This window comes from Telopea speciosissima, chromosome 6 (assembly GCF_018873765.1).
Source record: "Telopea speciosissima isolate NSW1024214 ecotype Mountain lineage chromosome 6, Tspe_v1, whole genome shotgun sequence".
NCBI lineage: Eukaryota > Viridiplantae > Streptophyta > Magnoliopsida > Proteales > Proteaceae > Telopea > Telopea speciosissima.
The window spans coordinates 29,607,924-29,634,116 of NC_057921.1; the positions used below are offsets into that span (position 1 = coordinate 29,607,924).

The 26,193-nt window shown below is 40.0% G+C and overlaps 1 protein-coding gene across 2 annotated transcripts in view; it reads right to left on the reverse strand.

Annotated features, from left to right (window-relative positions):
• LOC122666187 (separase-like) overlaps positions 1–26,193 on the reverse strand; it is a 77,520-nt gene that overhangs the window by 12,338 nt on the left and 38,989 nt on the right. Inside the window, exons 19-25 of one of the 2 annotated variants that reach the window (XM_043862328.1) lie at positions 25,126–25,130; positions 19,774–19,880; positions 19,037–19,237; positions 6,244–6,293; positions 5,884–6,113; positions 3,197–3,437; positions 2,468–2,867 (exon numbers count right to left, since the gene is read on the reverse strand). In XM_043862328.1, coding sequence (XP_043718263.1) covers positions 2,468–2,867; positions 3,197–3,437; positions 5,884–6,113; positions 6,244–6,293; positions 19,037–19,237; positions 19,774–19,880; positions 25,126–25,130 — 1,234 coding nt within the window. Of the gene's footprint in view, positions 1–2,268; positions 2,868–3,196; positions 3,438–5,883; positions 6,114–6,243; positions 6,294–19,036; positions 19,238–19,773; positions 19,881–25,125; positions 25,131–26,193 lie in introns of those variants that run through there. The other variant, XM_043862327.1, reaches the window with a different exon arrangement.

Genomic DNA, 26,193 nt, shown 5'->3' on the forward strand with positions numbered 1-26,193 from the left:
ACCGGCTCCTCAGCCCGAGGTCGGTAGGCTCGGTCGTCCTGTTGTGGTCGGCCATTCTGGTCAGCTCGGTCCGCACGATCCTTCCTTGTTCTTCTTTCCTCCTGGAAGTTGGACCCACGGGGGCTCCCCTGTTCTTCTCGGGGAGGCGAGCTTTGACGCCGGGGGGTACGACGAGATCCTTCTCCTTGTCTCGCAGCGCGCCTTTCATTCGGCTCGTTCCCTTGTTCTCGGACTCTCCTCGGCTGTCCGTCCTGTCCGAGCCGTCCAGAAAATACCAACCTCCTCGCTACCGAGCCTGCTGGTTCGATTTCCTGCCCTGTTCCCAGGCTTCGGCGATGCTCTTGCTCATCCCGCCGAGCGCCTCTACTAGGGCGCGAAGGTGGAGTCTTCTGACGAGACGGGTGTGAGGACGCGGCTCGGCCCTACGCCGGCCACCATTTTGCTGTAAGTTTCTCTCTGCGCGGACCGGGGCTGGAGGGGGCGCGACCAGTGGTTGGCCCATCAGCCCGCCTCGGGCCATCTGGTTCATGAAAGTACGCAGTATCTCGTTGGTGTGGAGCATTTGCAACTGCAAGTCCATAACTTGTCGATTATTTGTCGGGGCTTCGGGGTCCAAACTCTCCGGTAAGGGCGGCGGCGCAGGTAGGCCTAGCCCGCCCAAGTTTGGCTCGGCCTGTACCCGGTCAGTCGCAGCTGTGGCTAGCACACCTCCCCCATTCCCACCCTCTGGTAGGGGAATGGGACTGATCATGGTGCCTGTGATGGGCTGCGCACCCCCTGTCCGAGGGGGTCTTCTGTTTATCCTCTGCCGCCAGGCTTCGGGGGGCGGTGATCGCCTCGTCTACCCAACGGGCTGTGGCTCGTCTGTACGGGAAGTCGAGCCATGCTGCCCTGATCTCGTGTGCACCATTATTGTTGCTCTTGAAGTTGGTAGAAACGACGATGGCTCTGATGTCGTTCCCACGACGGCGCCAAATCATTGCGTGTGGAAATCTCCGATGCTTGGTTCGCCCACGGATGAGCCTCGCAAAGACCAAGTGATGAGCACAAGAGAGCCAGTGTGGCTCCGGCCTAGGACTCTCTGATGGCAAAGTTAGATCACCAGTGCAACAACGTAACTGCGTAGTGAAAAGCAAGATGAGGAATGGTGCTCCATACCTGAGTATTTATAGAGTGAGGATGAGATGAGGCAGTTGGGAGAGTCCTAGTATGGAAGAAGTCCTTCTTTCGGAAGGTTCTCTCGCGTAGAGCGGAATGGAGAGCTATTTTCGGGGTCGGGCTCTTATTAAGGTAAGAGTCCATGTAGAGTGTGATTCCGTGTTGCGCTAGGATTGTGGCTCGATCCTTATCCCGTGATTGTCGGGATGCGCTAACGTGGCCCGGAGATCCCCGGTGGGGCGCTATGGCAGCTTCAGTGGAGTAGGGCTCGGCCTCGGAGGTCGGCTTAGGAGGGCAGCATGGTAGGTCGGCCTGGGCCGTCACCTCGGCCTGGGAGGTCGGCCCGAGAGGTTGGTCTCGACAGTAAGCTCGGCCAGGAGTTTATGGCTGACCTGTATGAGCTCGGCCTCAGACACCGGATACCTTGGGCGAGTCTGGCTCTGTCAGGTGACTTATCGGAGACGGGGTCGGCCTGGTTTCTTGCTCGGCTCAATTCGGTTCTCGGACTGAGGTCAGGTCCGCCATGTGGCAGCCTTTGATAGGTGGGGTGTTTTATGCCTCATCAGCATTAATATAAGAGTTTATTATGTAAACCTCTAAAATTTTGTAAGTTCATCACTAGAGCTACTAGACTACAGTATAAATTACAATCCAGAAGAAACCTAATAGAGAAGATTTAGCAAGAAATCCTAGACAACTCAATATACCAAAAATCATTGCAAATTCTTTCCTAGGATTAAGAAAAATCATTTAGACTAAGATTCCAATATTTGCAACTCATTTCCTAAAATAAATGTAACTCGTCTTTTGTCCGTCTTTCTTGCAAAAATTTCTTTTAGGCTCCCTATTCTTGTAAATGCATACCAACAACAACAAACACAGCCTTATCCCAACTTAATGGGGTCGGCTACACTAATGAATACATAATATTATTTTATTTGGTATAAGAGAGCATACATGACATTTTAACAGTTTACATTGCCATTTGATTTCTAGGAGTCCATATAAAGTATAGAAGTTCAATATTTCACACCTGTACCAGGGTTTGGCCCTGCCTCTTTCTATTACAAAGAGGGTTGCCAAGTATTCAAATAAAAACATATAAGCACCAACTACTAAAAACTTGCAGTCAATAACATGTTTTAACTTGGAATCAGAAGCATTCCTAAGTGAGTACTCACCACTCCTATTCTGCACTGAAAATATTTCAACATCCAGCACAGTAATCGTTCCAAAAAAGCAATAATATTGGAATTAAAGGTGAGGGTGAATCAATAAAATATAAGAGGATGGAAAATCAAAGACCCACCTGCACCTCAGAATCTAGCACTAAAATTATTGGTTCTCTACCGCTACATTCTTCCTCAACCTCGATTGCTGCCTCAAGTATTAGCTGGCGAGTTAACCCAGGCATATTTTTAAATTCAGCAGTGGTAACAGACAAGGAACCAGGTATTTCCTCTCCACAACATCCACCCCTACCAAAGTAGCCATTGTATAGGAGTAACTGAGAAACACATGCTTCTGTTCCAGAGACACACCCAGCACCCCCAAGAATAACTCTTAGAAGATTCTCATATAAATCAAATTCAAATTTATGTTTCAGATCATCCATCAGCTTATTAAGCACTGAATCCAACTGTTTGCTGTCTACGCGTTCCCCCAAAAGCAAGCATTTCCAGGGGCCTAGCCACATATCTTCTATATCCCTGAATGTATTAATCCCATGACATTTAATCAGAAGCAAAATAACTCAAATCTACCAAAAAGGTCTAATCAAATTCAGGCCCCATAACTGGTAGTATTGCCTGATGTGAATATGTGGATCATTTAAATAAACAGTAATTAAACAATCAAAGAGCTATTGCAGGTTAATTACCACTGCTGAAGTACGTATACAGACTAAGAGATATATCTATTAATATATCATGGACTTGCCATGATAACTTGAAGATTCATCCATGTGTGCTTTGCCAAATGACAAGGCACGCGCACGCACATGCACACGCACAAAGGGAGAGCGAAAAGAAGAATTTACCTCAAGAATTGACCAAGGTAAGAATCAAGCTTCCTTCTACGTGTCCACCAGAGCAACCTGTTTTCTTGCGTATCTTTGGGAGGAGAAATGGTTGACAGGTAATTCTCCTCCAGTATCACTTTGAACGCAGGGGCTACATCATCCAACACAGTGTAGTCCCACGGACAGTGCCACGTTTTACTTGAGTTATTGCACTCAGGCATGGACCGAATGTTAGAAAGTGCATCATCATCCAGAGTTGCTGATGGAATTAGAAAGATATATTAGAACACCTCATATGCGTTTACTTACAAACACGTATATAGAAATGCAGGACTGTGTGTGTGTGTGTGTGTGTGTATGTGAAAACACGAGTGACAAAGAGGCAACAACTAAAAGTTGGTTATGCCTTGCAAAAGGAAATTACTTTCAATGCATGGGAGTAGACTCTTTTTTACAACGCTGCTAGATGTAATTTTATCCTACCATCCTAGCAACTAAAGAAATGAAGTTTCACTATTTTCTAGAAGGTTACTTGATGTAATTCTATGATGGCAGTCTGTTAACTAAAGAAATGTTTTCTAGCAACTACTCAAATACAGCAATCAGATATCACAAGGAGTAGATTGTATCATAGGTTATACTGAAATTTTAGAAATATTGCATAATAGTAAAATTCCTTTGTATTAGTTCAAACTGAGATTTCCTATAGGGAAGAAGAGAAACACGGAAAAATGTATGAGAAGAAAAGGTGAATACGAAGTGAGAAGAGAAATAGGAATGTCCATCATAGACTCCCTATCCTCTATATGCTATTGTTAAGAGATGTATACCACAAGGGTATTCTTGAAATATCTTTGCTTATTAGGTATAATGTGTACTACATTAGTTATAGGGCAGTATTATAGTTATAGTTCTGTAGTTTACTTTCATTATAATGTAAGGCATAGCTACCAATTAGGGTTTATCGACAATCTCTCCAATCAATAGTTATAAAGAGGTCTACCAGTGGTTACTGTACGTTTATTGGTGGTAACATACAGTAACTGATTAGGTTGATTGACATTCTCTCCAATCAATATCACCGTGATGCTGTGATGACAAAGTTGACCTCCACTCCGTTTGTTAGCTCTGGTCAACAGCTTGGTGAACTATTTACTAAAGCCTTATTTAAAAATCTGATTCTTTAGGAGTGTTCCAAGCTAGGCATAATGTAGAAGTCAGTTCAACTAAGGACCATTCTACAGTAGGATCGATGATAGGCCAACAGTAGGTTCCAGCAACAACGATCTCTAGTTGAATGATGAACAAATCAATAGTATTTTCCAGTTTATAGATCTTCTAACTAGCAACAATAATGAAGCTTCGATTGTGTCTTAGATGAAGATTACTTCACAGCACAGTATAATAGAAAGTTAGAACAAAACAGAAAAATAGCGAAGGGTAAGAAGAAGAGACAAGGATAGAAGGAGTGGGTTTGGGATAGATGGCTATCTCAGCCTTGGGCCTCTCTCCCACAGCTATCTCAGCTGTTGAAACAATGCTCCCTCTCTCAGATCTCAAGCAAGCACACTGCAACTTCATTGATTTAGACTGTAGAATAATACAACTGATGGCCCCATTATATAGATTGGCCAGGCTTCTCAAAAATAAAAAGTTGAAAATTAGAAACTTACAACCAAAAAGGAAAGAACACAGAATTAGAAAGTGTTCCAAATAGGAAACTACTTGCCTAACAAGGACTTACTAAAACAAAGACTTGCTAAAACTAACTTGGTTGCTTACTGAGCAATCAACATAGGAAAAGCAAATCAGTCTTCTAGAAGTTTCCCACACAAGGCAGTATGGCTGTGACACTGTTCACGTGAACAGAACCATGTGGACAGTAACTCTTGAATAGTACCTTTTACTGGTTTCTATTTTGGTTCCTCTCTTCTTCATGCTTTGATCTACATCAAGGCATGGGTGATATTTATGCCCCAGATTGAAAGGGAGTGTTAAGAGATGTGTACCGAGGGGTATTCTTCTAATACCCTCGCTTATTAGTTATAATGTGTAGTACATTAGTTATAAGGTTTGTATTGTAATAAAGGTCGGTTGGGCCAAGCGGAGGGCACAAGGGCCTGGCGGAGGTCAGCCGGGTCCGGCAAAGGTCAGCAAGGGTAAACATAGTGCAACAAGCCTTGAAGGCATGTTTAGTCGACCATGGTTGGCCGAGCGAGGGAGGCCGAAGTCTCGGTTGCATGTGGGGTCGTCTAACCTTCTGGCAGTGAATTTGAAAAAAAATACCCAAAAGTATTGGGTGCTGATACCAAGTTGAGAAGCGAAGATTAGAGAATGATTTTGGCTTGTCTATGTATGACAGAGGCCTTTCTTGTTTATAGAAAGGATTAGGATAACAACGGTATAAATATGGAATGTAGTACAACTCCATACCAAGGCTAGGTTGTAAATAGATCAATTAGATTAACCCCTTAAAAAATTAAACAGTTCGATTTGCTGGAAATTCCTACTCAAAATTCTCCAAAGGGTTATTTAGTCATTTAAACTTTTTGTTGTTGCTTCCTTCTCAAGGCAGTTACAAACTCATACTAACACTTTTGAATCCATTTATCCCAATTACACACAAAAACTTTAGGGCTCTATCAAATAAATATGTTTATATTGTAGGATAGTCATGCTTACATTAAGGACGTAAAGTATAGTACCTTCAGAAACCAAATTCACAGGTAGAAGCATGACAATAGGCTGACAATTTGAATTTAAGCGTGACAGTTGCATCCATGCTGGAAAAGTGGAAGGAAAATGCAGCATTTCCCTCAGCAGACTAGCGTAACCACCTCCAAGCAAGCTTATACAGATGATTGTAGTGCTAGGAAGGCATTGGAAGAAGTCCGTCACATATTCTTCGAGATACTCAACTTTTTCTGGTGCATGCCTCCTGAAGCAACAGCAGCAGCAAGAAGAAAACAGAACATAAAGTAAATGAAATATATAATAGTCAAACCTGTAAATTTGGAGCACTGTATCTCTCAATGTGTAAGTTCAAGGATGTAACAATTAAATACCTGAAGTAGTTTTCGGGAAATGTGGAATCTGAAGCAGAAGCATGTGGACTCTGAGAGATGCAACAATAAACATTAAATGATGAATTAATGCAGGCAATTTTATACACCTTTCACCAAATGCAATTTAGCAGAACAGGACCAAGATGCATATTAGCAAACAATGGCTTAATCAGTTATTATTTACATGTTAAAAATTGTGAAACTACCTAAACTATCAACCGAATGTTCTTGGATATCTAAAACGAAGGATTACGAAAAGTATGTATGAGAGCAGAAAAAAATAATAGTCTTAAGCTGCAACAACAATTATGCAAACTCTTTATAAAAATGTAAACTTTAAAGACACTACCATATACCATTGATTCATTCATAGAAAAACCACAAGTATGGATTGGGATTTCCTTCATGGTACATTAAGAGAAGCTTATCTTCATGGTCCTTCTGAGCACCATTGATTGGTACCTAAAATATCATGGGCTGCCCAGAATTTTAGCAACCAAAACCAACAACAGGTTGTTGACTACAGATAAAATAGGGAGCAGGTGGAGAAGACAAATATAGAAGCTCCAATCTTCGGTGACAGGTTGCAACAAATGATTCCCAGAACCATCCAACTAAGCCAGGTAGTTAGTTATTTCTTAGATGATTACAGCTGAGTTTGGACTCCCCTCACAATTAAAACTTCCTATGGTAAGTGTTGGGCAATTGGAGCATTTTGGAGTTGTGTTGTCATTGTTGGCAACGTTTCTAGACATTTTGATGATGCGGCAATGGTTTTTGGTGAGTTGGAAGAGTTGAAATGGTCAAACAGGCTTCTACACAGTGTCAAGGGAAATTTGGTCATTTGGCAAGGTTATAGTGGCATTCAAGCATGGAGGATGTATATTGGCAGTATTTTGGGTCCCGCAAAAGTGTTTGGAAAAGGCTCGAAGCAGTAGGCAAAGGTTTCGTACATCAAAAGCTGCGATTTCATAGGATCGCGCAGTGGGGTCCACTTTGAAGCTATTTTTGGAAGCCTTAATGGCTGAACTGGGCGAAGAAGTCGCCACAAGAATTTCAGTCGTCGAGTCTTGGGTCCAACGCAATTTGTTTCACTTATTTTTTATGTTAGATGAAGAAGTTATGGAGTTTTCGTGTCGTTGTGCGAAAACGGAGCGAATCTGGAGAAAGACGTTTTCTCCATACTTAGCCAAATTTTTTGGCTTAAATTTAACGATCATTCTGTAGACAGTCATTTCCCTTTAATTTGATAAAGCTACAAAATCTCCACGAGCGTCGGATCAACATCTAGTGCAAGATTCCTCTTGGACATCGCTGATTGATGCAAGATTCTTTTAAAAAAAGAAGCGAGAAAGGAAATAAGGGATTTGGTAGTGGAGTATGACATCAGCATGATATCACCTTCTCTTTCTAACGAAGATGGCTTTGTGAATTTCTCTGACATGTGTCCTCGTTACACATGGTTTTGTCACGAAGAATCTAGTTATTTACGATTCTTCCACTGGTTACCAGTTCTGGAGCATCCAACTTTGGAAGGCCATATCTTGGCCATCCTAAGTCTAAATGGGACGAAATTTTTTTTTGAAATTGTGTAATTTGTCAAGAGGAAGCCATTGGAAGGAGTTGCAGCATCGTTTGAGCACAGAAAGTAGACAATATCACTGTTTATGCTCGATGACTCCGTATTGAAAATGGTTTGAGTAGTGGGGCGTACACAGACACAATTTCTATGCGTCAGAGACTTCATGATTGTTGGATTACTCTACAAGAGGTAATCCTTGATTGTAAATCCCCATTGTGAGTTTCTTGGTTGCATGTGTAGTTGAAAAAAACCTAGTTTGATTGTAAGCCAATATTGGCCATTGTATTGGGTGATTTGGTTATGTTATTTGCAATTAATTATTGTAACTCTGTCAAGTGGGAGCTTGTACAGAGATTAGGGTAGTTGCCCTCGTTTGTGTGGTTGTACAAACTGAAGCAGGGATTGGGAGTTCCTGGGTGGTTGGAGCCATCAAAATTTGAGTAATGTATTGAGGGAATACAAAACCCTATATGGGTATTCCTCCATGGACGTAGGCACTCTGGCCGAACCACGTATATTTGGTGTTCTGTCTCGCACTTATTTTCAACATATATTTGAAGTGTGTGTTGTGCAGAGTGGAGGGACACTGTCTAGTAGACCCAGCCACGTTGTGGTGTGTGGTGGACGTGTCTGTGTGTAATTGGTAATTACGGGACTGCCCCGGCCAATCTTGAATTGTAATTGAGAAAACATCACCAGTGCGGCATCTGTTAGAGATTCGAAGAAAGTTTTTGGTGACCCTGATTCACCCTCCCTCTCAGTGTCAACCTGAGTTTATCAGTAAGGTTTTGTTCTTAGGCATGGATGAAAAGGAACACCAAGACAATCATACAATGACATACACTTACAGTGTTACACTGTTACCCACAGTGATGTCACCACCAAATCACCCAGCCTATCCATCAAACAATAAAAAAGAAAAGGAACTAGCAGTTGTATGCTCTTGAAATTTGTTGATAATCCACTCTACTATTCACTCTGAGATCAATAATATTTCTTTTTATAAGAATGATGTGTTTTGCACCATATATTGTTGTTCTCCCAGTCTGCAAATTGAGAAGCTCAACTCAGCCAAGAGGGATGACGGGGGCTACACTCACTCTAATGGATCAAACAATTCAAAATTTCCTTTTTTATTTTTTGGTATTCAAAGTTCAAACAATTTAGACATGGATTTAAAAAAAGGCCAGCAATGGACAGAAAACTGTCCATTCTGGTCCGTGTAAACAAATTTTCTCCCAAAGTACACTAAAATTGATCTCATCCATATTTAAGACAAATATTGGAACATCAAAATATTATGTTCATGATCTGCCTATGTATCAAGAGACTTGTAAAATTGCAAAAGAAACTAAATACTAACAAGAGTTAACATAACTGAATTTGAATCGGCTTGCCAAAAAATTAAAAAATCCCGCGAATTGTAGGAATAAGCAGGACTACGGATATGATGCATCAAAAGCATTGAGATAAAACTCAAAAACATTAGGCACAGAAATGATCACTGAATCTGACTGATAATTGCAATCCAAGTAAAGACAATTTTTAGGACATTATGATTAACAACATAGTTCAAAAAATGTAAGGTGCAATTGGGCTGGACTGGGCCCTGGTCCAGGCCCACACCCAATCCAGGGGTATCTTAGCCTAGGTCTGGGATGAGGCCTGGCCCAGCCCAGCCCAGCCCACCAGGTATTAGACTGAGCAAGGCTAGGCCCAAGCTTTGAGCTAATGCTAGAATTTGTATATAACTAAAAAATTTCATGCTTGAAATTGAGGCGTTTAGTTACCTTGATGGTTTGTCGTTTACCAATCATTATAGATGCCATGGTTTCAAGTCTTCAATCTTCCCATTGTCAATGTCAACCATAGTTGTTAACGTGACTAGGGAACCCGAGGCATTGGAGAGACACCAGGCGACAAGGTGCCCACCTAGACGTGCAGTTTGTATAATATAGCAATGATAATTTTATATAATTATGCTTATATGCAACATGGAAGCCATATCAATGCAATATGATATAATTATGCTAGTAATAACCTAAATGAGAAAACCAAAATATGATAAACAAAACATAGGAAATTAATATATGCATATTCATCAAAAAACAAAGCAATAAACATAAATCAATGTGTTAAAATAATGTGTCTCTACCTGATAGGGGTATTTTTGTCTTTTTCTTTCCTTTTCCCTCCCTTAGACGATTCCTAGTTAGGATTCCTAGTTAGATTCAGCAAGGGGAGCTTTCCTATTTCAAGTCTGAATATGTGTAACTCTTTTGATTATAAATAAAAGGCTTAGTGATCCCTATTGATCACTCAAGCATTCAATTCCAAGGGTTGTTAACATGGTATCAGAGCCAACTCTGATCTAAATAGCAGCCTCAGTTTTTTCTGTTTGTTTTTACTTTCCCCCCTCCACGATTTCTGTTTTTGTTCTTCTCCACCACTCTCAACTCCAGCCAGTTCTTCCACCACTTCAGGTTCAAATTTTGCCCATACAGGTATTTCATTTGCTGGTCATTGTGCATTGGTAGTCTCTCTCCCTGGAGCATAGACTCCGGGTGCCACTGATCACATGACTGGATCCTCCAACTTATTTCATCATTATTTTCCTACTGGGAAAAACAAAGTTCGAGTGGCTAATGATTCTCTCTCTTCTATCTGTGGGAAAGGATCTAGCAATTGCTCTCCTTCTCTAACTTTATCCTCTGTCTTACATATACCTAATTTTACCACTAATCTTCTACCAATTAGTAGTCTAACCCATGACTTAAATTGCGAAGTAACTTTTTTTCCTTCACATTGTGTTTTTCAGGATCTGGCAATGGGAGCGACGATTGGATGTAGTATGATGCATGGTAGATTGTATGAGCTTGATGATGAGAGTCATTCCTCACCACAACTTCCCTCTTCCATTCCTCAAAATTCACAGTGGCATAACCGATTAGGTCATCCCCCTTTAGGAACTTTATCAATTTTTTTTTCCAGCATTAGTTAAACAATGTAATAAGGACGAATTCTTTTGTGAGGCCTATGTTTTGGCTAAACAACATTTTTCAACTTATTCTATTTCTAATAAAAGAAGTTCTTCTCCTTTTAATCTTCTTCATACTGATGTATAGGGACCTAGTCGAAAGCCTTTGCTTTCTGGCCATCGTTTGTTTATTTCCTTCACTGACTGTCAATCTAGGGGTATATGGGTATATTTAATGCATAACAAAAGTGATGTTTTTTCTTGTTTTCCAAATTTTCACAAAATGATTCAGACCCAATACACTACCACCCTCAAAATATTGAGGAGCGACAATGGCAAAGAGTAAATGGATGGTCAGTTCCAAAACTACCTTGCTGCCCATGGGATACTCCATCAGACAAGTTGTGTCGATACCCCAGCCCAAAATGGTGTGGCTGAAAGGCAAAACCGCCACCTCCTAGAGGTGGCTCGGGGCTCTTATGTTTTCCCATTCTGTTCCTCCCCAATATTGGGGAGATGTTATCCTTACTGCAGCCTGTCTTATTAATAGGATGCCTACCCGAGTCTTTGACTGTCAAACCCCTGCTACCCTTTTACAGGGCTCTTCATCCTTTGTGGTTCCCCTTAAAATTACTGGGCATTTTTGTTAAGAGTGCATATAGTGAGGGTATGATTGAAAATAAGCATGTATTAAAACATTTTAGGTATTTAAATGTCAGTGTAGGGGTATTTATGTTATATTGCATTTAATTACTTCAAATCAGTTATTTATGAAATATGTGTTTAACTATTTCAAATCAGTAAATACAAGGGAGAGGAATCAATCTCTCCCCCAACCTTCTCCCTGTTTTCTCTCCTATTCTCCTTTCTTCTCTTCTTCCTTTCTTGCTTTCTTTCAATTCTTCAAAATACTTCAAATTAGAACTACCCACAACCCTTCCTTTTTACTTTATATATATGTGAAGAATTTTAGTACCCTACACCTTCATATTAGTATAGGTACTACATTAAATATGCTAAATCAATGGTGCACTTCACATGTAATAGCTTTGGGTTGTGTCGGGCTTAAAACCGAGGTCTCAACCCAAAGCCCAGCCCAGCGCAGCTGGGCCAGACCTTGGGCTGGGATTCTTGGCCCAAGCCCGGAATTTTTCTGGCAGGCTCAGGTTGTTTGGGCCCAAGTTGCAGCCCAAAACTGGTTGTTAACCTACCAAAGCCAAAGGGGAATCCAGAAAATGTTCTAGCTGAGAACCATGTATGCACCCTCTATTTCCTCTTCTCCCTTTGATAAGCTCACTGATCCTAGTCCATTCACTTTAAAACCTTAGTGTGAAAGTTCAAAAGACCGAACAAAGGTCAATGTCTTCATGATCTATCCAAAGGTTTACTAACATTTTGGCAGTCTTTGTTTCGGATGAAGCAAGTCGGGTGTATTTCCCATAGTTCTAAAACTCGTCTGGACTTGGCGAGATCTCGACTCTCGTCTCAGTTTACATAAAAGTGCAATATCTCGCCGGATCTCGGTGAGATCTCGGATCTCGGGTTGACCCATGGAAATGACCCTTCTACTATGTATTTACTTACCTAACTCAACATATCTCGGTGAGATCTCGGGTTGACCCATGGAAATAACCCATCTACTATGTATGTACTTACCTAACTCGACAGAACTCTTATATGCTTGCTATGGAGCACTATATGCAATATTACAGCAACACTATGTCATGGAAAGACTATGTGACACGAGCGGGGACTGAATACTTGATTCAAAGTCATTTTATGTGATGATAGTTGTAACACTGTTTGATGCAGATTTATCACCAAATTGGGCTTCTTTTATTAGGAATAAGTCTAGGGTAGGGTTACATACATGTTGGGCCTTTGATAGCATGGGTTTTCTATGTGATAGGCCACTTTTATGGGCTTAAAATATGGGTAATTAGGTTGCATACGGGATTATATGTTTTAATCCTATACTTAGTTTTATTTTCATGTTTTTAATGTTTTAAATTAAACCGGTCCAAAGCTGGTTTGAACCAGTGGTTCAATTTCAGTGATTTTATTAGTTTTTGTTTTAGTTGATAGTTGGGCTGGATTAGGACTCTATTTTGAGTCTATTTCAGTTTCCTAGTCAGTTTAAGTTAGCTAATAAGTTAGGGATTGGGATAGGCCTTTCCTTTTTAGTTTAGGACTCTAATTTTGAGTCTTTTATATAAGGTTGTAAGGGGGCCAAGTATGGTACACGAATTGGATTAATAAAAATTAGCTTTATGCTTGCTACCGTTGCTCTCAGAGTATTCGTCCATGTGGATCTCAAGGTGGATAGGGTGGGTGGACTCCTACAACTCCTTGCATCATGAAGATCGGGAGGTTTTCTCACAATTGCTCAAGTTGCTATTGTTGGGGATCTCTTCAAACCAGTAAGCTATTTTAATTTCAGTTATTCCCTTCTACTTCTCTAACCTACCTTCCCCATCGATCCAAGTCAGATCATCAAACCAGCATCCTCATTCCCTCCATCAATCATCATTAAACTTTATCCAACGCCTTCATACTTTACTTGACAACAACCCTAATTTCAATTCTCCATTGCAGCCTTATAATCCCTTAAAACCCTAATTAAGCCCTACAGCCCTAACTTCAACCTAGACCTAACCACCCATTAAAATCTGATTTTTTTATTTTCATCTCACTCCCCATACTGCCATTAACACCCGACCAGCTCACTTTCCCCAGATTCCATCTCTAAACCCTAGATTCTAAAAACACCCAATTTTTACAAAGCCGAAACCCTATATTTCTAACTTCATCCAAATCAAACCAAACTTACATTAATAGACTCCTAAAAACCTGCACATCATTACCAAATAAAACCCTAGCTCAAAACCCTAACCCTAACCCTAACCCTAATTCTGCCCTAGTTATCTATTCTGTCCCATTCGGCCAACATAGTTAAAAACTCTGATTTACCTGGCTCCTAATGGGTCTCCTACCTATCTAGGACTACATTAAGTGGTACTAGAGCCATGGATGAACATGGCACCCCAGTGCTGCCACCCCAACCCGATCCCATGGCCGTCATAATGGAGATACTCCTAAAGTTATCTGCTCGTCAGAAGGCTATGTAGGCTGGCCAAAATCTTATTACTGATAAAGTGTTACGATTTGAAGAACAGAGGAATACCCCTCTTAGGGACAGCAACAGTCCCTTAGAAGAGGACAGGTATCAAGTAAATTTGGTGGTGTAAAGAGGCCTGGACAGTGATGGGAATCATAGAGACAGATCCAGGGATTACAGAGATCATAGGGAAAGGCGCAGGTATGACAGAGAATATAGAGACTACAAAGAACGACCTAGACCTCCAAAGGCGTTCGAATTGAGGGACTATGACGGCAGACCGGATCCACAGGTATTTTGTGATTGGTTAGCTGTTTTAGATTATTATTTTAATTGGTATGATCTGCCTGAGCATAGGAAAATGAGACTAGCACATACCAAGCTAGTGGGACCAGCACGTAAATGGTGGAGAACCCAGATGGATTACCCTAACTACCGTGGTAGAGAACTTGTTACATGGACAGAGATGAAAGAAGATCTGAGTAAGAAATATTTCCTATGGACGTTTAGAGCTCTACAACAAGGTAACTTAAATTCCCATCGACTACATCACCGCCAAAAGGCCTTCAAATCTGAAGACAACTTGAAGCCTCCATCAATGAGATTCAGTTTGCAAGTTGAAGAGTGTTGGAAATCTAACATCACCAGTGTTAAATCAGCGGCTGAATACAAATTTACATTGCCAAAGGAAATTGAGAGAGGACAAGTTGAAGATAAAGCTGAAGTGCTCACAGTGAGTTGTGATGATAAGGAAGAGATAGTGCTTGAAGATTCAAAGATGGAAGGTCAACATGTGGAAAATTCTACTAAAGAGGTCTACGTTGAAGAAATCAAAGTAGACAAAGCTAAAACAGAAGAAGTTGAAGAGGTGGAGCTTGTGTCTCACGTATTAGATGAGAAGGTTGCTAACACTGAAGATTATGAATAGGGCATTCACAGTTTGTGTTGATTTAGAGATAGAGCACATAGAGTTTGTTATGCCACCATGGTTCTTCATAGAGAAAGCTCTACGCCTTGAAGACTATATTCCTAATATTCCTGCCCCACTAGAGTTTTGTTTGGGAATGGTCAAAACTGCTACTCACATGTTTTTTTTTGGTGAATAAAAATTTCATTACTAAAGAGAAAGAAAAAGAACAGCCCTCAAATTGGAGGGAGAAAAACCAAAGACCAACAGCGGAAGCTCAAAGAAGGGAGCCCGCAGCTAAAAGAGAGATAGAGGAAAGACCCCAGGAGACAACAATGAGCCTGTTCCTTGGGGTGTCATTATAAGAAGAGGGAGCAACCGAATTAAGTTTGGTTTTAATTTCAAAAGAGAGATGGAATCCCAAATATGATTGATAGATCTAGATTTGGAGGTCCATTTCCGAAGATTACGCTCCATCCAAATATAATTGATGATAGCAGAGAAGGCCAACTTGCCAACCACATCACAAAGAGTAGAGCCTCCAAAACTCATATCAACCCAAATCCATTCTCTGTCAAAAGGAAGAATCCTCCGATTTCTTGGCCAGCATTTAGCAAGGAAGCCTTTCCAGATAGAGCAGGAGAAAGGGCAATCAAAGAATAGATGATTGGAACCCTCAATACCATTCCAACAAAGACCATATTAGGGGAAACAAAGAAGTGTCGATGCCGAAGAAAAGCTTGTGTTGGGAGGCTATTAGAGAAGACTCTCCAGACCGTAAAGCAATGCCTGGGGATATGATGTTTGAACCAAACAAGTTTCCTCCAAGGAACAAGAGGGTGGCGAGACCGAACAAGATCCCAAGCAGATTTGGAGCTGAAAATACCCAAAGAATTTGGCAGCCAAGTGACACAGTCATCCTTAAGGGGTCTGCTAGGAATAGAGGGCAATAAGTTCCAGATAGATGTAAGCATAGGGTTTGAGGTACTTGGGGGATCCCATCCATTAGCATTTAAAATATCAGCCACCAGAGCAATTCTAGGCAGCACTGAGCCATAGATAGTTCTAGGACTGACTTGATGAAGGAGAATTCCCATAGGGTGCCAATGATCCAACCACAGGGAGGTGGAATTCCCATTACCAATGTGGGATTGGATAGATCCAAGAACCAAGGAGCGAGAATCAAGAATTTTGCGCCAAACCTAAGAAGCATTCGAAGTTATGTGAACTGTCCGAATAGAATCCGAACGAAGAAGACCAGAATAGATCCAGTCCACCCAGATACTTTTCTTCCTAGACACAATCTTCCAAATCAACTTGATGATGCCAGCCAAAATCACATCCTTGATCCTTCTGATACCCGAACCTCCTTCCACTAAAGGAAGGAAAACTGAATCTCAACTAGTAGGCCGAAGAAACCATGAGGCATCAGTCCCTTTCCATAGGAAAGAAGACATAAGGGATTCCAAAGATTTGATAGTGGACTAAGGCAACCCATAAATTCCAGACCCGTAGATGTAGGAAGCTTACTAGTCGCCTGCTACTCACATGTTGTTTCCCCCTTATCACTACAAAATTTGAGGACGAATATTTTCAAGCTGGGGAGAGTTTATGCAGATTTATCACCAAATTAGGCTTCCTTTATTAGGAATAAGTCCAGGGTTGGGTTATATACATGTTGGGCCTTTGATCCCATAGGTTTTCTATGTAACAAGCCACCTTTACGGGCCTAAAATATGGGTAATTAGATTGCATACGGGATTAGATGTTTTAGTCCTATACTTAATTTTATTTTCATGTTTTAATGTTTTAAATTGAACCGGTCCAAAGCTGGTTTGAACCAGTGGTTCAATTTAAGTAATTTTATTAGTTTTTGTTTTAGTTGATAGTTGGGCTGGATTAGGACTATATTTTGAGTCTATTTCAGTTTCCTAGTAAGTTTAAGTTAACTAATACGTTAGGGATTGGGTTGGGCCTTTCCTTTTTAGATTAGGAGTCTAATTTTGAGTCTTTTATATAAGGTTGTAAGGGGGCCAAGTATGGTACACGAATTTGATTAATAAAAATTAGCTTTATGCTTGTTGCCATTACTCTCAAAGTATTACATCCTTGTGGATCTCAAGGTGGATAGGGTGGGTGGACTCCTGCGACTCCTTGCATCGTGAAGATCGAGAGGTTTTCTCACAATTGCTCAAGCTGTTGTTGTTGAGGATCTCTTCAAACCAGTAAGTTATTTTAATTTCAGTTATTCGCTTCTACTTCTCATCCTCTAACCTAAACCTACCTTCCCCATCGATCCAAGTCAGATCATCAAACCAACATCCTTATTCCCTCCAAATCTCACGAGACCGAGATTTCGAATATTTCGAAAATCTCGACCAGGGCGAAACGAAATGGTACCTCGAATCAAAAAAATACCAAATCTTGATCGAGATTTCGATTATCTCGTGATATCTCGAGATATTGGTACATCTCGCGAGATATCGAGATTCTCTTTTCAAAACACCTAGTTCAAAAGGCAGAAACTCGTTAGTCTCGATCGAAATTTCGACCGAGACTAACAAGGCTGCTCTTTTGTGGTTTGTTTCTTCTGTTTTCTTCATTCTTCAAACTCTCTTTGCTGATTTGTGTACCGACCTTCGAATCTACGCCGGAATCACTTGGAGAACACAAGATTCAAACTTCTTAAGTTGTTAACTTGTTATTGACTTAATGTACTTAATATTATGACTTAAGTTATGACTTATGAGTCATTCACTTTATGTTTCCAACTTTTAAGTCAATTTACTTGTTTAAATTGCTTATTAATCATTAATTTATTATGTCCTCTAGAACTTAAAGTCTTAAACAATGTGTATGTGTAATTAACTAAGTTATACATTAGGGTTTGACCATACATTGCCAATCAATGGTCCAAAACACCACTTTGGGTGACTATTTTTGCAATTTGAACATTTAAATGCGTTTATATAGCCTAAAATAGGGTTTCCATGAAGTTTAAGGCCTTAACTTGGCCTAAAACCCACCAAAATGACCTACCGAAACATACCAGAAAAAATGCAAAATTTCGACCGAAATATCCGAAATTTCAGATATTTCGGTCAGCCCGAAACACCGAAACGAAACGAGTTTTCGAACTATGCATTAAACTTCATCCACAGCCTTCACACTTCACTCGACAACAACCCTAATTTGAATTCTCCATTGCAGCCTTATAATCCCTTAAAACCCTAATTAAGCCCTACAGCCCTAACTTCAACCTAGACCTAACCACCCATCAAAATCTGATCTTTTTATTTTCATCTTACTCCCCATACTGCCATTAACATTCGACCAGCTCACTTTCCCCAGATTCCATCTCTAAACCCTAGATTCTAAAAACACCAATTTTTACAAGGCCGAAACCCTAGATTTCCAACTTCATCCAAATCAAACCAAACTTACATTAATAGACTCCTAAAAACCTGCACATCATTACCAAATAAAACCTTAGCTCAAAACCCTAACCCAAACCCTAATTCTGCCCTAGTTTATCTATTCTGTCCCATTCGGCCAGCATAGTTAAAAACTCTGCTTTACCTGGCTCCTAGTACGTCTCCTACCTATCTAGGACTACATTACTGTTAAACAGTTTGATGTATCACTTTAACATTTCTAATTCTTATTTAAGTTGGTTAATTATTAATTGAATGTTTTGCTTGCTTTCTATTACTAAATTATGTGTAGAGTAGGGTATTTTAGTATGTCATCGCCTACCAACCTATGGTCCGAATTGAAATTCAGATTTGGACTTTGTTTTTGCAAAATCTGATAGTGCCATTATGTTTAAATGGCCTGAAATAGGCTAAACACCAAATTTCAGACCCAAACTAAGTCTAAAACCCACTGAGTCGAGGCTTCGAGTCGACAAAAAAAATGCACCAACTCGGCGAGATCTCGACTCGACTCGGTTTTTCCAAGGGCCGAGTTGGTACCGAGACCCGATTTTTAGTACCTTGGTATTTCCCACATGCACAGGATTGATAGCATAGGCAATTCAACAAGGAATAATAGCCACTTGAAATACCTTATATAATAACATATTGGCCTCATAATAAACATAGAATGTAACCATCATGTTGCTAAATGCAACCAATAAAAGAACTAGTTCCAGCAGTAAGCAGTTCCCTGGAAAAGAACAAACGCATCTGAAGAGTACAGATAACATACCTCAAAATGTGTGGAGTCTTGAGCTTTGGATTTTCCACTCTTAGTTGAAAAGAACTGATGGTTGAGATGTGTACCAAGAGAAGCTTGATGAAAATATGCAGCCCAATGACTCACAGAGAGGGTGTCGCCAATACAAACAGGCAAAGAACAGAACCCAGAAGAGGTGGAAAGCAAAAATATGGCAGCAAGTAATCTAGAAACCTGTTGTACAATCAGTAGATGTTGAAACTGAATCAATTATTTATTTGTCAATCTTGTTTAGAAAAGAAAGTCTTCAAAAGAAGAGGAAAGAGCAACAATAGGCAAAAGGATGATTACAAAAGAAGTAGAAAGCAAGAGGACGATATAGACAGTAGAATGAGCAAAGAGAAATACTAGACTGGCATCTCGAATATAACACTTGACACGCTAGCTATGAAATCTGCCTTTTCAATGGAACACCTCAGTACAGAAAATTATCCCATCAACATCCAGAAGCAATCCCCCATAGAAGAACTTACAACATGAACACAATATGAAGAAAAGCATGATTCGGACTCTCCATTTGGCTCAATTGCTTCACTCAATGTGAAATTATGTAGGCCAAGTGCAATATCCAAGAAAATAAGGCTCTTCCCTAGCAGATATCTCTTAGTATTACCATATTTGATATTATGAGGTATGTTTGAGCGATGATGTAATAAAGTTATTTAATAATCATGACAATGATTAAACACAAATCAAGACTTAAGTGTGACCTTCTGAAAAAGTGACGGGAGCTCACGGCAGAGTATAAATGCCTGCAACAACCAGGAGACCACTCTAGAAACTGGAATACGAGACAAATCACAACAGCCAGCCCTGTTAATCAGAATAAACCAAGAAGAAAGTGCGAAAGATATTAGTCGAACAAAAACATATGAAATGTGTTTGAGATTAGAGACTTGGGAAATCTGATACATGCATCAACCCAACAGATATCTCCTTGATAAAACAAAAGAATAGCTTAGTATTACTCCTAGAAACACATCAACTTAAACTCAAGATCCCCATTCTTTACAAATAAAAGTGTAAAGTATCAGACATCGGTCAGCATATAGGGAAGGAGAATTGAAGAGACGTTTCCTATCGTATAGGAGAGACGTAAGTTACACTAAAGATGGAAATGTTTAGGATGCATACAAATACAGTTTCAAATCATAAAACACCTTATTATGCAATATGACAAGATAGAACACGTATAAAAAAGAGAACAAAGTACTGAGTCAAATGCATTGCATGATTATGTATAAAGGAGGAGGTTTCTTACAAACTCTAATACTTTAGGGAGTACAAATTTACACCATGGTTCGAGAACTTGATTTCGGTCAGGCTAAAAACTGAGGTGGACCGAGATCTCAAGATTTCGGTGAGTTGGTGCACTTATTTTGAACTTGTTTGATGGTTTCAGTGGGTTTTTTACCTAGTTTGGTCATGAAACTTGATACACAGCCTATTTTGGACTATTTAAACACAATGGCACTATCAGATTTTCCAAAATCAAAGTAAATGTTTTTATATTTGTTATTTCATTACTTAGGATATTATTCATAAATAAGGAAATACACCCCATATTTGAATCCACTAAAATTGGTTAGAAAATCAAATTCCATAAGGATAAAAAGTCAACCCCCAGTTCAAGAACAAAAACTGGATTTTCGGCAGTAGATGCAATTTTCAACTTTTAAATACTAAGGGTTTTCTCAAATCTAAGAATTCCATAAAACTTAATATGATAAAACATTGCTATAAACCAAAAGTGCAGTAAAATATTCATTTGTTTCGATGTCCAAAAAACTATTTTCATTCAGAGCGATTTTGACAGCATTCACACACCCCACATTAAGTTTGACCGAAACATAACTCCTTCCAGAGTTGTCATGGCGTCGCCATGGCGTCCTGGAGCTGGGGGAAAGGGCATATCGAGGTCCACCATGATATATGTATAAATATTGAGCGATATGGCTTCCATGGCGTCGCCATGGACGCCATACCACGATATATGGGTATGTCGACCGATATTTGAACATTTAATGTATAAAAGTCAGGCTTATATTTTTTTTTTTTAAAAAACCATTTAATAACTTAGATGCTTTTTCGTTAATGTGTATTGGAGGTGTAACTAAAAGTTACACCTGCAATACACATTATCATAAAAATTAAAAATATTAAACATAAAAACATTAGTCATATACCTTAATGGGGGGAAATAGAAATCGCAAAAGGGAAAATCGAGAGGAGTTCGTGAGACACTGAGACAGGAATAGTTCGTGAGAGTTGAGAGGGATCGTGACTCCGGCAACGGTAACTTGTGTTCCTCGCTTCCTGCAACTCTCGGCAGCCTTCGAAGTTCGAACTTCTTCGGCAACCTCCAGGACTCCAAGTAAGTAAATTTTTATTTTTTTTTTAATTTGGTTCTTCTTCCTCCTCCCAGTCCTCTGGCAACTCGATTTTTCAGTTCAGTACTTTAGTTCTCCTCTCAAGCAGACCTCTTCTTCTTCTTAACTTCTTCTTCTTCAGTTCTTCTCCTCCCAGCCTCCGGTAGTGATTACAGCCAGTAGTATTGTTTTTTTTTTCTCTTACCTTCCACAACCACAGTTACACACAGAGACAGGGAGAGAGTCGAGAGACAGAGGGGGGGGATTTATTTCAGTAAGTAGTCCTCGACTCCTCTCGGTTTTTTTTTTTTTCTTTTTTCTTTTTTCTTCTTTGCTTGTACAGTCACAGAGACAGGGACATAGTCGAGAGAGAGGGGGAGGGATTTATTCCAGTCAGCAGTTATAGCCATAGTCCTCTCGGTTTTTTTTTGTTTTTTGTTTTTTCTTCTTGCCTTGCAACTAGCTTGCTTACAGTCGCAAACCTTGGAACTTCTTGCCTTGCAGTTGCAGGCTTCCACATAGACAGAGAATTAATTTTTTTTTCTTCTTCTTGCCCTGCACAGTGCACACATACACATAGTGTCACACACAGAGACAGGGAGAGAGTCAAGAGACAGAAGGGGGGAGGTTAGCCACTTAGCCTATCATTTGATTTTTACTATTGCTTTCAATTATTTGATAGGCTAATCTATATTTTCATACTTTCATATACACTAATGGATATTACACTTTCATGCATTAAACCATAGTATATTAGTAGTACACTTTCATGTTGATTTTTTATGTTATAGGACATATATTATAGCATACTAAATGACATTAAAAATAGAGAAAATAAAAAATAAAACATGGTCGACATGCTCGCCATGGCGGGCGACATGTCGATATATCAACGTGACACCCCTCCACCGACTTGGATCGCTGTGACAACTATGACTCCTTCAATATAAATCAAATTTCAGCAATCTTGGATTTAGGCATAAATAACTGCCCATCCTGACTTCTGGCATAAATAACTATTTGTATACCAAGGTTGGCATAAATAAGTCTCTGTATACCAAGGTTTCCCACCAAGATGACTGAGACCACCAAGATCTCAGCGAGACAATGCATTCCCCTCTTATTTCGCCTCTAATCTCATCTCGCCTTTCCAAAAAAGCAAGATATTACCGAGATCTAGAAGAGATCTCAGCAAGTTCTTGTTCAATGATTTACACTCATTTGTAGTATATTTTACAATATTTTTTATTTTTTATTTACCATAAATAAACAAATTTATAAAATTCAGAAAACAACTACAATCAAAGATGATCGTAAACTTCGTCCTCTATAGAAAATTTTCCAACAAATTAACACCCACTAGCATCTTCTATTCAATAATTATTTCTTTTATATTTCTTATTTACCCAAAAATAGAAAAATTACAGAAATTAAGTAGGATGATAGATCTCATCTTCTCCATCATATACAATTTTACCAAATTATTAACATTCATTTTTTAGAAGAAAATTAACAAATTTCCCGAAAGAGATGGCATTTTCGGTTTTGGGGGAAATTTAGTGTTTATATGCGTTACAAAATAAATAGTTTAGTCCATCCATTATGGTCATTTTACAAGTAATCTTGAGATCCATTGCAAGAAAAAAAAGACATTACAAAGAAGATAGTTGCAAAAAATGAACTTAAAAAGGAGGTACTAATTTTTAAGTAATCTTGGGAAATGTAGGGTTTATACGCACAAATCGTTGCAAAAAACTGGTTGAAATGGTGAAGATTAGGGTCGATTTTATGCTAGATGAGTTCCCTCGACTCAGATCAAAGAGAAAAATAAGTGTCTAGGTTTCTCTCTGTTTCGTATCTCTCACAGTTTTTGTATTGCAAGTTTAAAGGAGGCATATGAAGGTGGATCGAACCTATATCGACCGATACAGTTCGATGTAGGTAGGACACAATATTTTTTTATGGGAGAGGGATAGGTGCACCACCCGTGGGCAGTAAGCTAGCGGGCGGCACCAATGGAGGCACGGGATGGAACATCATACAGGAGGGATAGGGGGGAAGAGAGAGATAAACATAGAGGGTACTAGTTTATGGTACACTGCCGGAGTGCCCAGCCTTTTCTCATTTTTAATTTTACATACCGTATATGGTCAGTTTCGTATCAATGCCTTCTAATACCGATATGTATAGGCCGATACGGACCGATATAATACTTGATTCCTTGTTTACTATAGTCCTGAACCCTAATGATCCATCATTATTTATAGTATTGAGATCCCATGGTACATTTCAGCTGCACGTTTCATTTGATCATTGAAGTATTGAGATCCCATGGTACATTTCAGCTGCACGTTTCATTTGATCATTTCAATGATCAAATGGCTATATTTTTGCCTGAAACTTTAAGGAAACCCTGATCAAGCATTTCTAAACATGCTAGAACCGAATCTTAAGAAGCTTCAGCTCTGGAAAGGCAAGCTTCTCTCTTATGCGGGTTGCTTGGTTCTGATCAGTTCTGTCCTCCTGTCATCATACATCTATTGATCTGGCAATTTTGGCTTGCCTATCAAGGAGCTGGAGGCCTTCCTTTGGAAAGGAGCAAAACCCTCTCAATTCCTGCACCCTACCTTTGTCTTCTCAGGGATGAAGGAGGTCTTGGCTTGCGTAGAAGCAAAGAAGTTAATTCAAACGGTATTCTCATGCTAATCTGAAAGATTGCGGCCAAGAAGAAAAGCATTTGGGTTGATTGTCTTCTCAAGTCTTCTTCACAATGATACTATCTAGACTGCTCCTTCCATCTCTGATGCTTCTTGGGTTTGGTGTAAGATTCTGAAGCATGCATATTGCTCTTGGGGCCATTTCCAACCACATTGACGATGGTGCCTCTACCTTCCCCTACCTTGACCATTGGCACCTGTTCTCCTCCACTTTGTCAATACCAGAGCCATCCACAATTCGGACCTTCCTAGGCTGGTCACCGTTGCAAACATCATTAGTCAAGATGATTCCCACCCCCCCCGCGGCTACCCATTGTCTAGTATGCCTTGTCTTCCATTTCCAGAAGGCCTAAAGGTAGGGGTGATAATGTTATCTAGACTACATCTTCTTCCGATATTTTCAGCTCTAAAGCGGCTTGGGACTTCATCTGTTCTCAAGGCCCCTTATCCCCTTGGCATAAGCTAAAGTGGGGAGTCATATCCCTCGTCATAACTTCACTGTTTGGAGGGCCCTCTCCAACTGCCTCCCAATGCAGTCTTTCCTCATTCATCATCATATTTCAGTATCTTTCTCAAGTTGCGTATGATGGAATGCTTCATAAGATGTGGACCACCTCTTTTTTTGCTTGCCCCTTTTCCTGTTCAATTTGGAAAGGAATCCTAAGAAAATGCTGGCCAGGGAGTCAGACAAAGGATTCTTCCATTCAAAAGGGAACGGATTTGGGTGGTATGATTTTTGTTAGTAAATCAACCTGTAATGTAGTGGATAAGCTTGCTTTTGGCGCTGCCATTAACCGCATTTGGATGGAGCGTAATCTCAAGAAATGGTCTCCTAGTTCTAGATCCTTCCAGCAGATCTTAGATTCCATCTCCTGTTGACATCAAAAGCAAGTTGTTTTTGGTCTCCTCTAGTTGTAATGACTCCCTAAGGAATAGGCATATTGTTGTATCTTGGGGATTGTCTCTCTCCATTTTGCAGCCCTCCTCCTCTTCCTGGGAATTGGGCTTTTGTTTTGTTGTTTCCTATTGTTTTGTTTCTCCTTCCCCCATTTTAGGGGTTCCCTGTTCTTTTCCCTCCTTTGATAATGAATTATTTATTCATCCAAAAAAACATGCTAGAACCTTTAGATTGTAAAAGAAAACCCCAAAATGGAAGTTTGGTTTCGAACCCTAGGTTGCTAGTATACGCGTACCCTATTGTATATTTTCTCTTATATAGCCTATTATACACATTATTTAGTACTAGAACACACAAGATTCAATTAAAACAACAACAATATACATTAGTAATGAAGAAAATCATTTAAGAGAACATTTACAAGTAGTCAAGTATAATTGTTGATACAACAACTCAGCCTTATCCCAACTAAATGGGGTCGACTACATGGTTCCTTGCCCTCCAGTCAACTCTATTTAAGGTCATACTTGATAGAAGACCTAAGCTATGCATGTCTTTCCTCACCACTTCTCCTAAGGGTCATTTTAGGTCTGCCCCTAGGTCTTTTAGTTCCTTCAATCTAAATCAAATTACTCCTTTGTACTGGGGCATCGAAAGGCCTCCGTTGCACACGGCCATGCCACCTCAAACAACTTTCTTGTAGCTTATCATGTTTCGGAACTACTCCCAAATCAGCTCTAATATGATAATTCCTTACTTTATCCTTCCTAGTTTATCCACTCATCCATCTCAACATCCTCATCATTCGTTACTTTGACAATACATGAGCCATTTCAGGCTGCCAACTAAGTACCCACATGGAAACTTGTGACCCAAATTGTCATGCATCCTCATCATTCCTTACTTTGGCAATACAGGAGCCACTTCAGGCTGCCAACTAAGCACCCATATGGAAACTTGTGACCCAAATTGTCATGGCACCAAGGCACTGGCCCGGTGCTTTGGAGACTAGGTGAGGCTTTATTGGTAAAAGTATGCATGAAACAGCATTTAGTCCAGGGCCTTCAGTTATGCTAAAGCTTACCATTTACTAATATAATGGGCAAGTTATTTTAATATTTAGTTTATTTAGTAGTAATATTAAGC